Genomic DNA, 13,307 nt, shown 5'->3' with positions numbered 1-13,307 from the left:
ATACATTGAGATAATATTTTTTTTTATTTTTTAACATTGATTTTTTACATCATCACATCAAAATAATACACAAACATAAAAAAATATTAATTTGAATTAAAATAAAAAATAAAAAATATCAATTTTTTAAAGCATTTTTTTAATGCAAAAACAAACATGCTTTAATAAAAAAATTTGACCTAACCTGAAATGAAAAAAAAAATTATCATCACTCAACTTTTGTATAATATAAAAAAAGTTATATGAATTTTTTTTTACTGTATGAAAAAAATAAAATGAGTGAAAAGAAAGAAAAAATATAAAAATACAAAAAAAAATGAAAATATCTGGCGGCCTAATTAGACCCAACAATATTTTTTGACTAATAAACAGAAAAAACAATGCATTTTAGATGCTAAAGATGTTCATAGTATAAACACTATATCTATAATGTGGTTCTATATAGTATTTTTCTCAAGATTTTTAAATTATAGTATAATATGATAATCAAAATAATATTTTAAAAAATAAAAGTAAATGAAAAATGTTATTAAAGGAAATCAAACAAAAAATGAAATAAATTAACATTTATAAAATCCAAAAACTAATAAATTTTCTTTTAATCACAACCATTGATTAGCACCGGCTAAAACATAACATCATGCTGTTGACCAGCTTCCATAACCCACCTCCTCACATCACGTTGACACCACCCTAGCCACCATAGTTCCCACACGAATCTCAAATCCTCCATTGTGAACCACCCAAGATCACGCCACCATTACCAACCATGATATAAGAATTGGCCTTATATAGCCTAAACCACAATTACTAACCAGCTCTGCAAGCACTTTCCCTGTTGCATGAAAGGTTTTCGACAATTTGTCCCAATAAAACACACAATTAAAAAGAAGACATTTCTCTCTCTCTCTCTCTCACACACACAAAAAAAAAAAAAAAACAGCAGAAAACTTGAGTTGAATTTGCTACTAATAAATCAAGCTCTGAATGTGGTCATCAGCTATGATGGTTCAGTGAATTAATGATAATAATAATAATGTTGGGTATAGCAGCTTCAATAAGAGGAGGCGTAGGCATTGGTCGCCGGCTTAGCTTCGCTATCAGAAAGTGTGTTTTCATCTCCTCTTCTCTTCTCCTCTCCTTTTTTTTCTTTAATAATTTTTTTTTGTTCTGTGACTGCCATTTATTTATGCAGGGAATCTTTAACTTGGTACCGTAATCTAGTAGTTCAAAACCAGTCGGACAGTTTTAATTACACACCATCTGTTGTATGCTGTTTTTTATGGGCACAAAGACCTGGAGTTGTTCTTGAAAATTTTGCAAGGCATATGAGCACTGCATCATTGGAGCTGAGGACAGACAATGATTTTGTTAGATTTTCGATTACTAAAGATGGGTATTCAGCAAAAGAGAAGAAAAGTATGAAAAAGGTGCCCAGATATGTTAAAATGTCTAAAAAGGCGAAACTTAATGAACTCCGGTTCTATCGCCTCAAGGCCAAAAAGAAGATGAATTCTCCTAATCCTGAAGTTAGGATTAGATATAAACTCGAAAAGGTTGGACCATTTTTTTTATTTTACTTTTTTTTCAAGCTGGGCTTGCTGTTCTTAAATTTTGTTTTTTGGCTCAGGCCAAAAGGAAGGAAGCATGGTTGATTGAAAAGCTCAGGAAACTTGAAGTCCCCAAAACCCCAGGTGAAGCATATGATCCTGAAATATTAACAGAAGAGGAGAAGCATTACCTCAAGCGTACTGGCGAGAAGAAGAAAAACTACGTTCCAGTTGGCCGACGAGGGGTTTTTGGAGGCGTTGTTCTCAATATGCATCTTCATTGGAAGAAGCACGAAACCGTCAAGGTTACTTGCAAACCTTGCAAGCCAGGCCAAATTCATGAATATGCTGAAGAGCTTGCTCGACTTAGCAAAGGGATCGTTATTGACATAAGACCTGACAACACCATTATTTTCTACAGGGGAAAGAACTATGTGCAGCCAAAAATCATGTCCCCTCCAGATACCCTATCTAAAGATAAAGTGAGTTTGCCTAGTTTTTTTTTTATCCTTTGAAATATCAGTTGAATTAGCATATTATTTCAATTGAAAATATAGCACAGAATTATTTTTTTTCCTCTTCTTTTCTGCTGGTTTCGCTAAATGCCTTCTTGATAAATACATATTTTCAGGACTGTTCATTGCTTAAATACTTGCAATATTCTGGTAGGATATGAACTTCAAAAATTTTGTGGAGGAGCTAATAGTTCGAAGCTTCAGTTTTCTTAATTTTTTGTTTGATAGGAAAGCAATAATAGATCACTAACTTTCTTGTGAATTTTTTTCTGTTAATGGGCACATTTTATGCCTAAAAGATATTGGTAGAAGATTGTCCACTCAGGTTTTTATTCCTGAGGGACTTTTTTTGTGCAGCTATGTTGCTATAATTTCTTATCTTTTTTTCTGTTTTAGAGCTCAATGTTTTCTCTGCATCTTGCTCTCTTTTTCTTTCTTTCTGGTTCAGTATTTTCAATGACTCACTGAAATTGAAAACTATTTGGTAGACGAGGACACAGTTTGCAATCTTCAAGGTGTGAGGGGATTATGGGTTGGCAAGCTAGTACTCTTACCAGGCTTTTTCTCTTGATGTTGTTATGGAAATACTAGTCCTTGTAGTCATGTGAAGGTAAGCGTGGGAGGATTCGATTTTCAGAAGTTTGCCAACAACTGAAATTTCAGAAGGTTGTAGTTTGCATTCGGTGAGACTTTTAAAAGGTTTTGGCTTATTATGGTGGGATAGACTGATGCAACTGTCATTCTCTTACGGGGAAAGTATTTTCAGCTCTGACACAACATTTCCTGAGGAAATACTAGTCTTTGTAGGCATGCGGCAGTGAAGGTAAGCATGGGAGGATTCGATTTTCAGAAGGTTGCAAACAACTGAAATTTCAGAAGGTTGTAGGTTGCATTAGGTGAGACTTTTAAAAGGTTTTGGCTTATTATGGTGGGATAGACTGATGCAATTGTCATTCTCTTATGGGGAAAGTATTTTCAGCTTTGACACAACATTTCCTGAGGAAATACTAGGCTTTGTAGGCATGTGGTGAAGGTTAGTGTGGGAGGATTTGATTTTCAGAAGGTTGCAAACAATTCAAATTTCAGAAGGTTGTAGTTTGCATTAGGTGAGACTTTTAAAAGGTTTTGGCTTATTATGGTGGGATAGACTGATGCAACTGTCATTCTCTTATGGGGAAAGTATTTTCAGCGTTCACACAACATTTCCCGAAGAAAGTCTCATCAGGGCTTTGCCTTTTCATTCTTTTTGCTTTTTTTTGCCCCAAAATCTCAATGAACCGGGAGGAATCAAGTTTTTGTTATTTTGAATGGTTTGGATAACTGAATGGCACTTGAATGGCTTAATCTGTTATAGTGATCCAAGCATAGGAAGTGAATTGATGAAAATTCTTGATCCCTTGCCAAGGGGAAAAGGCCTGTGTTGTAGGTGGCAGCATATTATTTGGTCAAGTTATTTTGGCAGTAGTGACAACACATTTGACATAGCATCATTGTGTATTTAGGAGGTGGTTCCTTGAAAGGGAATTTAGTGTATAGTTTATGTATGGTTTTTGAATCATCTGGAATTTTGTATTTGACTAAATCTCTTTGTTTAAAAATTCTTGAAGATAGTCTATAAGCCAACCATTTAGTTTTATATTTTTTTTTTATTTTTTTTCTGGAAAATATGTACTGTTGGCCATCGGAAATCATGGTTAATTTTAACTCATCTTCTTAATAAAGTTACCAATGTCTTTGTCATGGTGACATGAATCAATTCCTGGTAATAAAGATTATTTCTTGGCTTGTTGACCACCCATTAATCCTGTGCAGTGAAGGTCTAGGTATTACTTTATCTTGTCAATACTCAATTACTGGCGTTATAGTGGTTTTCCTTTTGAAAATTGCAGGCCCTGGAAAAATATAGGTACGAGCAGTCCCTTGAGCATACAAGTCAGTTCATTGAGAAATTGGAGAAAGAGCTTGAAAATTATCAGGAGCATGTTGTTCGTTACAAGAAAAGGAAAGAAGCTGCAGTAGACAGTACGATTGCTGATGTATGAAAACAAAGATCTAATAATCTTTTAAAAGTTTTCTGGAGTCAAAGAACTCATGTCGAAGAAAAAAAGAAAGACTAATATGTGCAAACCAAATAAATGAAAAACTGCAATAGGAGCCCTTTTGGTTGACAAAGGCTTTTGTTCATGATATTTGTCGTTTTAGAGATGGCCTATTTCTTTGTTTTGCAGGATGGACTCTCTCAAATAACAAATCAGAGTTGACTGTTTTACATTAAGGGGATGGCTCCTTCTGCTGATTATGAGACGGAATTTTGCTTCATGGAACAGATCAGACATGGTAAAGATTTCATCAACTTACTTGAGCAGGTAGAGCTTTTCATTATAAAAACCATTTGTGTATCTTTTCTATGTAAGATTGTGTGCTTCTCTACCATCATTGAAGTCCTCTTATCGGCTCTGTCATCTCCTTTTCATTTCCGATCAAAAGGGAATTGATTCAATGATACTGCCATCTATATTCATGTTCTTGTTTTCTGGAATTTAACTTGGTAGGCATCTATGAACCATGAAGTTTGGCCCTCATTTCTGTTTTTGTATTTTGTTTGATGTCTATGGTAGCTGGTTTTTCTTCAGTTTTCTTCCTTGTATAATTTCTGATAGTTGGTGTTTTAAGGATTTTGACATGCCCATTAATCTTTTTTATAAATCAGAAACAAAAAATAGAAGATGACCAACTGTAATGCAAATTTGAGAGGAGCAGATGAGAAAGAGAGTAGCTGTACAAAACGAGAGTAGCTTACCGTAATTTCTCCCATGTTCAGTAAGCCAGTAACGTTAGAGGACCCCTAATTTATCTACTGGGTACTTTCATTTCTCCCATTGTTATTTTGAAGGGAAAAATCTCAATTTAGTGCCTAATTTTGAGTGACAAGACAGGTTCATAATGTTTCAGACATTTGTCTACTGGGTACTTTCATTAGATCAATGTTTGTTTTTTTGTTGCTATAAAACGCCGATGTCTGAAACATTTTGGATATAGCTGCTAAAATGTTTAGTTTTAGGACTGAATTGAGAATTGGATTATATGTTAGAGACTAATTTGAAATTTCACCTATTTTTCATCAAACGGTGGAGGAGCTGATTTGCATGTGTGAACTAGCTAGACCCAACAAAATATTATAATAAGAAAAACACATTATAAAAATTTTGTTTCATTTTTTTAGATGTTTAAGTTAGCTTGCGTGTATTTCAACTAATCTCATAAAATCTAAAATTAATAACCATGTAAGCTTTCAATAACTTTAATATTTGTGGAATTTAAATTAGTAACCTTTAGAAAATAAATATAGGGTTTAACCAGTTGAATTATACCCTTTAGAGTTAATTTTGTTCCATCTTAAAATCAGCAGTGGTGATGATTTTTTGTAGTCACGCTTGGTATTTCTATGTAAAATCATCTTTAATTCTATAAATTGATTCATTTTATTGAAAAATTATATATCAGGAACTTTGTAACTCTGTAAAATGCAACAACAAAAAAATATTTTATTAATTCCAAGATTATTATTAATTTTTATTTAATAATTAAAAAGTTTTTATATTAAATATTATAATTTTATCATTAAATTAAAAAAATATATTATACTCGAGCTTTATGAGTTCATGACACCTATATGATGTAAAATAATAATAATAATAATAATTTATCATTATATTTCATTTAATAATAAAAAAATTCACGATGCATCAAATTAATAATAAAAACACTAGTAAAAGTTAATCATTGCACTTTCTTTTCTTCTGCACTAGGATTAAGCACCCACATTGAATCCTTAAAAGTTATCTCACCATCAAAGCAATCATCCCAGCCACAATACCAATCCTAACATCTTTTGAAAAATGATCACCATTGAAATAATTTTGATTCACATAAGACATATTTATTTCTTTCTCTTTCTTCTTTGCTTTGCTGAGCTTTGCTTTTTAGCGAAGCAAATTTTATTTCAAACAAAACATTTAGCTGGACAAAATTGTTAAAAATAGACTTTGCTTTCTCTTCTTGATTAAACAAATCTGTAGCATTTCAAATCACAGATCTGTAGCATTTCAAATCACAGATTTATCAAAAGCAGAACTACATTTCCTATTTAAAAAACAAAAACTTCAACCTAAGCGTAAATCTATAAAAAATAAATGGGTTTTTAAGATTAAATACAAGATAAATGGATCAATAAACAAGTACAAGGCTCATTTGATGCTGAAAAGCTATACCTAAAAAGAGGGAATAAATTAATAGGACATATTCTCTCATGTGATGAGATTTGCTTCCATTCAATTTATTTTTGCTATTATCGCTTATTTGAATTGGGAGTTACTCCATCAATATAAAGACTGTATTTTCTAATAAATACTATATTTTTTAATAGATAATTAAACGAAGAGATTTATGTGGATCAACCAAAAGGTTTTATGATAGAAGAAAAAGAATACAAAGTTTTCAGCCTCAAATGTTTTATCTATGACCTGAAACAATCGTCTAGGCAATGGTATCACGATTCACTAGGCTATTATTTTGATTGGTTTTGTGATGACTAAGAAAGATCATTGTAAATAGTCATGCTTTTAGTGTTAAACAATATCCCAGGACAAAGGAATAGAAAAAGCAACTAGTAAATGTTCTTTATTTAAGTGCAATTGGTAGTTTGATGTATGCAATGATATGTACTCGACCTAATATATATTTTGTTGTTGGCATGGTTAGTAGATATTAAAGTAATCTTGGTATTGCGTATTGGAAAATAGTTAAAGGATTTTTCAATAACTAAAAGGAACAATAAATATTTCCTTATGCTACCACGGTGGCAATCTCGAATTGATCAGATATAGAGATGTTGATGTATCTACTAATAGAGATGATAGGAACATTAGGATATGTTTTTATTTTAAGAGGTGGGGCCATTTCATAGTGTAGTATAAAGCAATCTATGTCTCCTTATATATGATGGAGTTAGAATATATTGCTTACGTAGCCATTGAATAGGAGGTCATCTGTCTTAGATGATTCTTGCATAGCTTGAATGTTACAATACTTATAGAAGATGATGTTATTATTTATTATGACAACACTTTGCAATAGCTTATGCAAGGGATCCCAAATATCATGGCAAATCAAAGCATATTGATACCAAAAACTATTTTATTCAAGACATCATTTCATAGGGTCAAATTTTCCTTAAGCATATCTCTACTCATGAGATGGTTGTTGATCCATTTATCAAACCTCTCCTAAAAGACATCTTTCTTAGGCATGTCAGAGGTTTACGATTATATAGGATTTGATAAGCTTGTATTTTACATGATTGAACATTGTGGACCTTTATGCATTAATAGTTCATGAGTATTCTTCTTGCATAATTATTGTTAATTTAAATTAGTGCACAATATCATATTAAATGTAAATGTCACCAGGGAATGATTGTCATTCTCACACAAGAAATTGCCCTATCGTTGATAAAGCAAATAGGACGAGATATATTCCTATCATAAGATGCATTTTTATAATGCTCATGATATGCTTAGCTCTTAGTGAGCTAACAAGGAAATATTTCTTGTTATTTTATGTCGTCTAACTTAGAGTTAAGATGAGACTTGTAAGTAAAAAATAGAGAGGTTCACATCTTTATAAAGCCTCTTAAATAGTCGAATGTGAGAATTTCAAGAAGGCACTAGAAGAGTGATTGTCTTAAGATACTGAGGTTAGGAGCAATTTTTTAGCTTTTAAGCCAAGGTTTGTATGGTGTATAAGCATGACATTCCTTGTAGTGGGAGCTCTATCATAGCATATAGTATCATATTATATGTACGTCGACCGTAAAAGGAAGTGATATAATTTATCCCTTCTTTGTCATTGTGTGAATCTTATAATTCTTTGATGAATCCATAATTATACCATCTAGAACTTAGAACTATGTCATGATGTGGAGATTTCGTGTTGCTACTTTAGTATGTTATCCAAGAGTTATAAATCAAATAGTCCAATGATGCATGTATAGGAAAGCAATTAAGTTAAAGTTAATTGACATAAAGGCTAAGGAAAAATTATTTGAATCGCCCTAATGATTTATGACTTATTGCCTGAATGATTATGATAGATAAATATATTTGAGATAGTCATAATTATAAATACATATAGTGAGAGTTCTTGTGTAGCTCTTAATATTATCTAAGAGGGATCAAAGATGCTTGATCTAGTGTGATTATTTAGTTTGGGGTATAAAAGAGATATAAAGTTATAATGTTATGTTGATTTTGATAGTGACTCAATATAACATCCTTACCTATGATTTTATTGTTTGGTCACGCGTACCATTTTCTATATGAAAATGAGAACAAAAAAGATACATCATCATAAAAATAAGGTTATGGTTTAGAATGTCTAATATGTACAAATGAGAGATGTAGATAAATGTCTATATGGGTATTCTATTTAGAAGATAAAGTCTAGTTTTATTAAGATTAAGTTTGGAGAGCCAACTTAATCTAGGACTCTTGTTTGAAAAAGTCCAAATAAACTTATAACTCTCCATCTATCTAAGGATGCTAATAGTTAATAGGTAGTGGTCTCTCTGAATATATTTTTTTTGTTAGTCAAAAACAAAAAACACTCTCTCTCACAATATCGTTGTTTGTTCTCTATAAAACACCATCAAAAGTTCTAAAAACTTTTAACATGTTATTTATTTAGGTGACTCTAATAGTCATTTAAAGAACGAGATTGATTTTTTTTTTTTTGTTTCATACAACATCAAAGAAGTTTGTAATTCAAGTGGACATTCTGGCTTGTAAATCTAGTATGTTACATTAACCTTTTTATTTAAATATACCAACAATATCCATCTTTGTCGTCTTGCATAAACTTCATTGATTTTATATGTATTTGAGATAGAGATAATTTTGATTTTTGAAATCACTTTCCTAACTAAATGTAATGTTTTTTTTATTCAATACTTGTCCCTTTCATTAAATATTCCTCCGAATAAAAAAGCTATCTAAAAAGAAAATGAATATGGGATATAAGATAACTATATAGTTTTTAGATTGAGTGATTTAAAAAAAAAAACAATTTCTTTAAAGGAAATGAGGGGCTATGAAATACTTTTAGTTTTGAGACTGACAATGTGCTCACTATCAAATAATGAAGAATAATTATTTAGATTCTAAGTAGAGCACAAATAATATTGGTAAGACTTGAATCTCTTAAAAAATTAAATAAAGTGAGATCAAGGTGTGTTATTATTATTATTATTATTATTATTATTATTATTATTATTATTATAACCCAATATTTGCCCCCAATTCCAAAATATTTTAAAAAATCCAAAAAAAATAAAAACTTAAAAAAAAGTTGTTTTTAATGCATTTCAATTTTTCGCATGTCCATTTTGTAATGTTCAACAATTTTATCTTGTTGATATCTTCTCAAAAAATAAATAAAAATACCCAAAAATATATTTTCTACACATTTTGACTATTAATGTGTTCATTTCATAATACTTGATTATTTTTCTTATTGAATTGGTGTTAATGTTGTCCTTTGAAAAAGAACCAAAACATAAAAAATACGAGAAAATCAAAAATCAAAATAGAAAGCCAAATAGATAAAGGACTAAAGTACAAAAATAAAAATAAAGGATTAAGATAAAATGGAGTGGGAGTGGCTTGAGAACCAAGTAATCAACAAAGAAAATGACAAAAGTCAAGTGGGCTAAAGTGTAAAACAAGAGAAATGAGGGACCAAAACAAAATTAAGCTACTTGGAGACCAAGGTAACTACAAAGAAGATGAGAAAATTTATTGGATATAAATACATGATTGAATTGTCACCACCATTTACTGTAACCACCCTCCAAACATCACTATACAACCCAGAAAACACCAGCTACAACCCCTACAAAATAGCCTTGAAAACTCTATCGAAATCAGATCACTACTCGGTTTTTGGGTCATTACTAGAGATAAAGATAAAACATATGCCTAAAACTTTCATGAAAAATACAAAACTCAAGCCTACCATTTTAAAGCTCAAATCATAGCCAAAATAGAGAAGTCAAAATCTATCTAAAAATTAACTATAGCTCAAACCCTATTTCAAACACTGCTAGTTTTTTAGATCATAATTAGAGCTACACACCTTGGTTTTAGGTTTTATTTATCTTGATGGAAAGATAAGACATAGGTATAAAACTTTCATAGAGAGTGTAAATCCTAGTTCTTCCATTTTAAATCTCAAAGCATAGCCTAAATAAAGAAGTCAAAATCTATCCAGAAGTTCATTGTAGCTCAAATCATGTTTTGGTTTTTGGCCTCTGTCTAGAAGTAAAAAAAAAAGTAAAAGCAAACTTAGAAGCATTGGAAATCTTAAAAGTAGATATAAAATATTTTTTTAAGGGTCCAACTCCAAATTATATGGTTTCAATGCTCTAAATCTAGCCATAAATTGTATAAGAAACAACAATATTACTTCATAACAACAACAACACTGTCTAGCACTTACCCCACTATTCCAGCCCTTTTTCTTTCTAGTCAGCCACCCCTAATAGATCCATTTCAAACCTCAAACCTTTATTGAATAATTCATCTTGCTTTATTGATGATTTTAACATGTTTTATGGTGAAATTTGTAGGATTGAATAATTTTTATTATATTGATACTATTGCTTGAATGATGTTAGCTAAGTCTATAAATCATGCATCCTGTTTTACAATTGATTCGATAAGGTTTTGGGATTGAGCAATGTTTATTAGATTGATATTTGTGTTTGAATGCATTTGGTCAAATCCTTTAAATTTTGCATATTGTTTCATTTCATGTTCTTGGTGATTTCATTATTATCATTAAAATTGCAACATGTTTTTCTTTGTGTATGAATATGAATCTATTCAATAATATGTATTGACATGGACTTTTACTTCAAATAGTAGAAAATCAATACTCATTCATGCATGCATCTATATAGGGTTTTGTAACTTATTTATAAAAACTCATTAAGGGTTCAACCCACATTAAAAGGCCTTAAAAAGGCCGACAAACCAAAACCCTTAAAAAAATATTTTTCTATTTTGAAATCACAACAAAAAAATATTTTGTTATTCACACGTCATAATCAAGATAAATATACTCATAACAAATCCTTTAGAGTGTTATTTGGTCTCCATCTTACCTAGGAAACTAAATATGTTCTAAAAATGTTTTTGAATTAGAGTTGATTTTTTGTTATAATGTTTTAAGGTATTTTCGAGTTAGAAATAGTTGAGAAAAAGGGGTGTTTCTATTTCAAAAATATTAGTGTAAACGGCACACCATCTAGTTGTTGACAATGCCGACTTAGCAAAATATATATATATATATATATATATATATATATATATATATATATATATATATATATATATAAATGGGTCATCAGGCCCATACTCAATCTTGGATTAGTATCTTGAATTTTTTAAATATTTATTAATGTATATAATCCTTAATTTATTTGATTGTACACACAATTAGTTGTTTTTTTTAGAGACAAATACATTTTTTTTTCATCTTTTAATATATATCTTAAATAACAAATTTTTTATACATTTAATTTTTTTTTTCTAATAAAAGGATAACAATTTCATTAACTATGTGAATCAAAGAAATAAATCACTATCTCAATGGTATATAGTGATAAGAAATACTAAGGTAGGAACACAACTTGTTGCGTTTAAAAAATTGACAAAACCTTTTAAAATAATAATGGTAAATATCAATCTTTCTGGTAACAAATAGTTTTTCATGACAAAACCCTTTAAAATAATAATGGTGAATATCTCTTTTAATGGCATCTGATTGATAAGACTCACTACATAAAATATTCAATATTTTTTAATCAAATTTAATTCATAGATATTAATTTGGACTTGTGACTCATTACGAAAAATAATTTTAATACCTCTATGAAACATGTTCAATACTCATTCCGTTATTCACTCATAAATTGCTTATAAATTAACAGTCACCTCTTTCTCTAAAATAGAGTATAAAGAAACCTTTAAGGACATTATATAACTAATTTCTCTAAAATAGAGTATAAAGAAACAAGAATGCAACACCCATGAGAGCTTATACAGGACATCACTTGACAAAACTCTGGCAGGTCTTACAAATAAAGAAAGTAAAAGTTCACAGCAGGATCTAATATCATGTTCTAATGTTAAAGCCTATATAATCTCACAATTTACGTTATTTCATGAGTGAGCATTTTAAAACAAAAATAATATGTTGAACAATATGGTTTAAAGTAGATTTCTTGATAATTAAAGTGAAGTGTTGCTAGAGAATCATACAAATAAAGGAAATTAATTAAACAACATTATAATACAATAATATATATATATATATATATATTCTCAAAACAGGACTAGCAGACTCAAATGGTTTGCACAACCAGAAAATTATCAAATATAATTGAAAATACCAATAGAAAAATTATCATCGATAAATTACGATGATACTTACCGATAGAAAATAATGTCACTATTTTCATAGGTATTCACCGACTGAAATGCTTCCATCAGTGAATACCAAAAAAATTACAAGTATAAGTCAACGAATAAAAAAAGGTAGGCAATCCCTCGTTATTTTTATTGGAAAATATGACATGTCAATATTATAGATGAAATTACTAATGAAAACTAATCGTTGCTAATATCAGTCAGGAAAACAAACTGTAATATTTAAGTTATAAAATCTCAGAAGACCCCCTGCCCCTCCCACATTTCTTCTTCTTCTTCTTCTTCTTACAGAACACAACACTCTTTCCCTTTTATTTTGTCACAAATCAAGCTTTTTCATCATCACAAGTCCGCCACCCCAATACTTAGTCTGTCAATATCCTTGTTCTGATTCAATTTGAATTAAGATTCGTCACATCAAATAAGCAAATCTACCTATTTTTTGTTGTAATCTTTTTTATGTTAATATTTTGACATGTTTATATAGTATACGTAGTTTGTTTATGTATTTACATGTTTTATAGCTTTTTCTTATAGAAATTTCTTGTATGAATGTATGATTTGTACATGTTAAGGTTTATTTGGAATTTTGAAAAGTTGTATTTGTTTGTTATTAGATGGTATTGTGTTTGATTTTATAACTTAGGTGTTTTATAATGAAATAAATAATGAGTTATTTAATGGGTATGTTTCAT

General features: G+C 30.0%; 1 protein-coding gene across 2 annotated transcripts; it reads left to right on the top strand.

The window, feature by feature from the left end:
* The first annotated feature begins 618 nt into the window (after positions 1-618).
* On the top strand, positions 619-5,163 carry LOC133669244 (uncharacterized CRM domain-containing protein At3g25440, chloroplastic). 2 transcript variants are annotated; one of them, XR_009833858.1, is made up of 6 exons: positions 619-1,107; positions 1,196-1,556; positions 1,631-2,032; positions 3,955-4,101; positions 4,294-4,431; positions 4,776-5,163. XR_009833858.1 is itself a non-coding variant. In XM_062089304.1 (5 exons), the coding sequence occupies exons 1-5, from the start codon at positions 1,022-1,024 to the stop codon at positions 4,324-4,326; spliced, it is 1,029 nt and encodes a 342-aa protein (XP_061945288.1). In that variant the 5' UTR covers positions 619-1,021; the 3' UTR covers positions 4,327-4,697. The 2 variants fall into 2 exon arrangements, 1 of the variants encoding a protein (XP_061945288.1); XM_062089304.1 differs by lacking the exon at positions 4,776-5,163 and having other exon boundaries at positions 4,294-4,697.
* The last annotated feature ends 8,144 nt before the right edge of the window (positions 5,164-13,307 follow it).

The sequence above is a fragment of the Populus nigra genome, chromosome 12 (genome assembly GCF_951802175.1).
Source record: "Populus nigra chromosome 12, ddPopNigr1.1, whole genome shotgun sequence".
NCBI lineage: Eukaryota > Viridiplantae > Streptophyta > Magnoliopsida > Malpighiales > Salicaceae > Populus > Populus nigra.
Note: the sequence above shows the minus strand (reverse complement) of the source record. Positions and strands in the feature narration are given on the sequence as shown.

Bases quoted from the DNA above. Each gene is read 5' to 3' on its own strand.
- LOC133669244 (XM_062089304.1), top strand. From the start codon at position 1,022: ATGATAATAATAATAATGTTGGGTATAGCAGCTTCAATAAGAGGAGGC. The intron at 1,108-1,195 runs GTGTGTTTTCAT...TTATTTATGCAG, and splicing joins CTTAGCTTCGCTATCAGAAA to GGAATCTTTAACTTGGTACC. The intron at 4,102-4,293 runs GTATGAAAACAA...TTTGTTTTGCAG, and splicing joins TAGACAGTACGATTGCTGAT to GATGGACTCTCTCAAATAAC.